The sequence below is a fragment of the Notothenia coriiceps genome, unplaced genomic scaffold, assembly GCF_000735185.1.
Source record: "Notothenia coriiceps isolate Sejong01 unplaced genomic scaffold, NC01 NC01_scaffold00021782, whole genome shotgun sequence".
Classification (NCBI taxonomy): Eukaryota; Metazoa; Chordata; class Actinopteri; order Perciformes; family Nototheniidae; genus Notothenia; species Notothenia coriiceps.
Genome location: NW_011354483.1, coordinates 6,458 through 10,463, shown reverse-complemented (window position 1 = coordinate 10,463; position 4,006 = coordinate 6,458). Strand labels below are relative to the sequence as shown.

Below are 4,006 nucleotides of genomic sequence, written 5' to 3'. Positions count from 1 at the left end.
ACCAAGCGCCAGTTTAAACTGACCAGGCACACACTTGACGATAATGTAATTGCGGTGGTTTCTTTAGTAATTAGTAGTGGTTTACAGTAAATTGTGGAAGTTTGACATGTATAACATTAGTCCTCGATGACCATATGTACTTTGTGACGTCATTCTATATGGTCCTTCTCTATCTGTGACCTTCGGTACATAACCTGGTCAGTGCTTAACTCAAGGTGCACGTGTGGTTTCATTCCCCCCCCCCCTTGCTCCTGTTATCCTCCCAATTCTCCCTAAAGACCACGTTGATTAACTCTAAATCTTATGTTACACATCACAACAGACCGTCTGGTAACTTTACCTTCCGTCCTACCCGTACTGTATTCTCTTCCGCCGAGGGGGGGGGGGGGAAACGAGGACAATAGGAGGGTTAAGAGGGATTTCTTCATATTAAATTAAAATATTGTCTGGCAGACATTGAAATGAGCAGCTGAATAAAAGGGCAATCATTCAGTTCTGTGATTGAACAATGATCGATGCAATGAGCAGTAAATCAGTCAAAAGCCGGCATCACATTTGAAATGCTCGCACAGTTGCACAGTGCAACCATTAAAGTAGGTGGTGCATGAAATGAAGTTCCTAAAGGCAGAGAGGGCACAGGACAACTTTTTGGCAGGAAGGCAACATTGCCAAAGGGGTTTTTGTATCTTCTCAGTGCCATTAAAGGCAGGATACCTTTCAGCTGTTTTAACAGTAGGCCTATGCCACGCTCTGCACGCTATCAGTTTAAATGCTGATAGATTTGGTTATTTGAGTTTGACTGATAAAACAAAGCAGCACTGTGGTATAAAAACCTTATCTCTGTATGGGACATGAAGAAAAAAAAAGGTTTCAAGATCACTCCCAACCAAGCAGAGCTAACAAAACAACAGATTGAAATATTGAAACGATAGGAAGTGTCAACAGCTGGATTAGAATACTGAATCAAAAATGCCAAAAACAAAACAGACCAATGAAACCAGATGGAAAAAACAGGTAAAAACTAAAGCAGGTAAACCAGAGCGTTTCAGATTACAGTGTATTATAATTGAAGGCCATCCCAGTGTTTCTATACTCCATTTACCTCTGAAGCGTCTACTTTGCACTTGCTTGGCTGCCTCTTGTGGGCTTCCTTACTTACTATGAAAGAGAATTAAGTGACGTAGGATAAAGATGGGTAAAGTTCGCTTAGGGAAAAGGTTGGGTTGGAAACACAGAAAGACCTCTGTTCATGTTCTGCGTATGTCATTCACAAAAGTTATCTAACTGATTGCTTAACTTTTACCATTGTACATACTTAACTAACACATACTTAATTTGTGTGTGCAATTTAACTGATGTAACAAACATACTTATTTATGACCAAACCATGACCTTTTTCTAAAACAAGCATTTACGGGACATACTTATCTTACGTCACGTACGTAGCGTTATGTTGAGGTCTATCGGACTACTCTACGCGTTGAACAAAATATATATGCTATTACTCTATTCGGTACCTCGTGCGTTTAAAAGTGATCTGACCAAACGCAACATAGGTTATTGCAGACATGTTTGCTGTTTCTCCTGTGCAGTCATGAAGATGGGACATTTTGAACTTGCCAATAATCTTGTGCTTTTCGGAATTTATGTGACAACCACGCTTCACACAGCGAAAAGGATGGAAGCAGCTGTACCGGAAATAAAAAGGAGATGCCTGGCGAAGAGATTGATATACTGTACACAGAGGGGGGGGGAGTAATGTTAGCGACCGTTCATCCGTCAGTAATATAATGCATCAACATCGTTATGGGCAATATTTCATCTGTGTGTGTTTGCTTCTAGATCACCAACATGGAGGATGATCCTAACTGGTACACAGCTGAGCTCCAAAATAGGAAAGGCTTTGTGCCAAAAAACTACATCAACCTGCGGCCACACGCGTAAGTACACACAAGCAGATGAATATATTTTGAACGTCTAACACTGGTCTATCTAAACAACTCATCAGTGAGTGTTTGCCGCTCCGAGCGTTTTTCTGCTCTGCTTTGGACATCTGCACTCCGGCATAAGGCAGCCTACCCAAAGGGACACACTCACTCGGTGCCTTACGTAATCACACATGATACAGCCGTGTGTGTGTGTTCAGTAAGGCTGCTGGTAGTACACACTGTATCTCCATCAGATGGAAATACACCAGCTGGGTTCAACTTTGTGTTGGGACAAACACTAAACATTGCAGCGGCTTGTTAATGCACATTCCAGTTGGAGCTGCTTAGTTAACTTTGTGCATAGCGTGAGGAGATGTGCCGTCTAAGAGTGCTTTCCCTCCTCCGCATTTCCTCACTGAGACAGAATTCTGACCCCATGACCTCCACCAAGAGAGCACCGTAGTGCATCCTCCATATTCAATGTGCTTTCCCCTCATTTGAGCCATCAATCTGCCTGCAGAGCACAGGCCCGTGAAAGCAGAATGTCATTTATGCAAACACTGCATCCAAACAAACTGCTCTACTAAGCAGGACTAATGAGCGAGAAAAAAAAATGAAAAATGGCGCCATTACTTACGCCACACGGCTGACAACTCAAATCCAGCATTTTAGGATTTTCTTCCTGTGTGGCAGTGTGTTTAAAAATAACTTCACAAATGTGCTAATTTTACACTGTTTCCCTCTAAAGCTGTCTTTTTGCCTTTGTCAGCATTCATCTCTATTGCTGTGAGCTATTTTTAAGTCTCAGCATTTCCGTTGAAAATACAAACATCAAAAGTTTAGATACCAAATCAAATCGTTTATTAATTACATTACATTACATTATTATTACATCTTCGGGCGCAGACTGAAAACTCATCTCTTTCGACTCCACTTCGATCGATAGAACTATTAACAAAGCACTTATATACTAATAAAGGGCTGGCTTATCTAAAGCCAGTTGAGTAGCACTTGAAATGTTTTAGCTCTATGAAACCTGATGTACTTATATGATTCTGTTTAGAACCACGCAGTTCACATGCATTAAACAGAAACATCAATGACTTCTTTCTTCCTTTCCATCTCTGCTTCCTGTTTTCTTTCTTGCTCCCAGCTGGTTTGCCGGTCGTATATCTCGCGGTGTGGCAGAAAGTCGACTGAAACACAGGGAGTGCGGGGCTTTTCTGGTCCGAGAGAGTGAGAGCGCCCCTGGAGAGTTCTCCATGTCCGTAAGGTAGGAAATAAAGGATTTGGACATTTTAACATTTTGAGAGCTGATCATAGATGGCCCTCTATTCACCACTTTGGCCTATGTATTCTCTCCATGCATCCATGAGAAGCAGCTGTCAACATGAAGATACTTATTCCCAAATTGCTCCCTATGGCATGTCCAATAGTATGGCGCCGGTGATGATGGCTGCCGTGTATTTGGCTCCTCTCCAACTCTACCTTTCTCTCGTTTTATTTCAGTGTTTGTTTACATTTCATTGTGTGCTTTTAACTTTGTCCGCAACATGCGAGATTGTATCTGTTTTATTTGTTCTATGTCCTATATTCATGTTGCACTGTTAGAGGGGCCTGTAATCTATGTTTTTCATTGCCATATCCACACTGAAGCTACAGTAGTCCACATTACAAGCCTTGAATCTTGTGTGTATGTTATTCTCCCTGAGCAGACTAACAGTCACACACATTCAAACCTTGTATGGCAGCCTATGTCTCTGTATGACTGGTGTGATTAGCCGATACAAATGCAGTACATTCACCAGTTGACCTAATGTATCTGTCGCTTGTTTGATCAATATTAAAGTTTGCGAGTGTGCATAGACTTGTGTTGGTGCCAGGGGATCAGAGGAGCGGGCAGAGGGGGATAAGATGTGGGGAGGAGGAGGGTAAGAGGATCTGCAACAACCCCTCTGGCCTGATGTGTGCTAATCCCGTCTGGCACACCGCGGCATCTGGAGCTGCTGATGGGGCCGATCGGCTGTCTTGTCCGGGTGATAGCAGACAGGGGTGCAGCTGAGGTTTGGTGTTGTGCT

General features: G+C 42.6%; 1 protein-coding gene across 1 annotated transcript in view; it reads left to right on the top strand.

Annotated features, from left to right (window-relative positions):
- Positions 1 to 3,201, top strand: part of LOC104953472 (GRB2-related adapter protein-like) — a gene marked incomplete at its 3' end in the record, with an annotated part of 7,357 nt that extends 4,156 nt beyond the window's left edge. The window contains exons 2-3 of the mRNA XM_010780423.1: positions 1,843 to 1,940; positions 3,082 to 3,201. Coding sequence (XP_010778725.1) covers positions 1,843 to 1,940; positions 3,082 to 3,201 — 218 coding nt within the window. The remainder of the gene's footprint in view (positions 1 to 1,842; positions 1,941 to 3,081) is intronic.
- Positions 3,202 to 4,006: the final 805 nt, after the last annotated feature.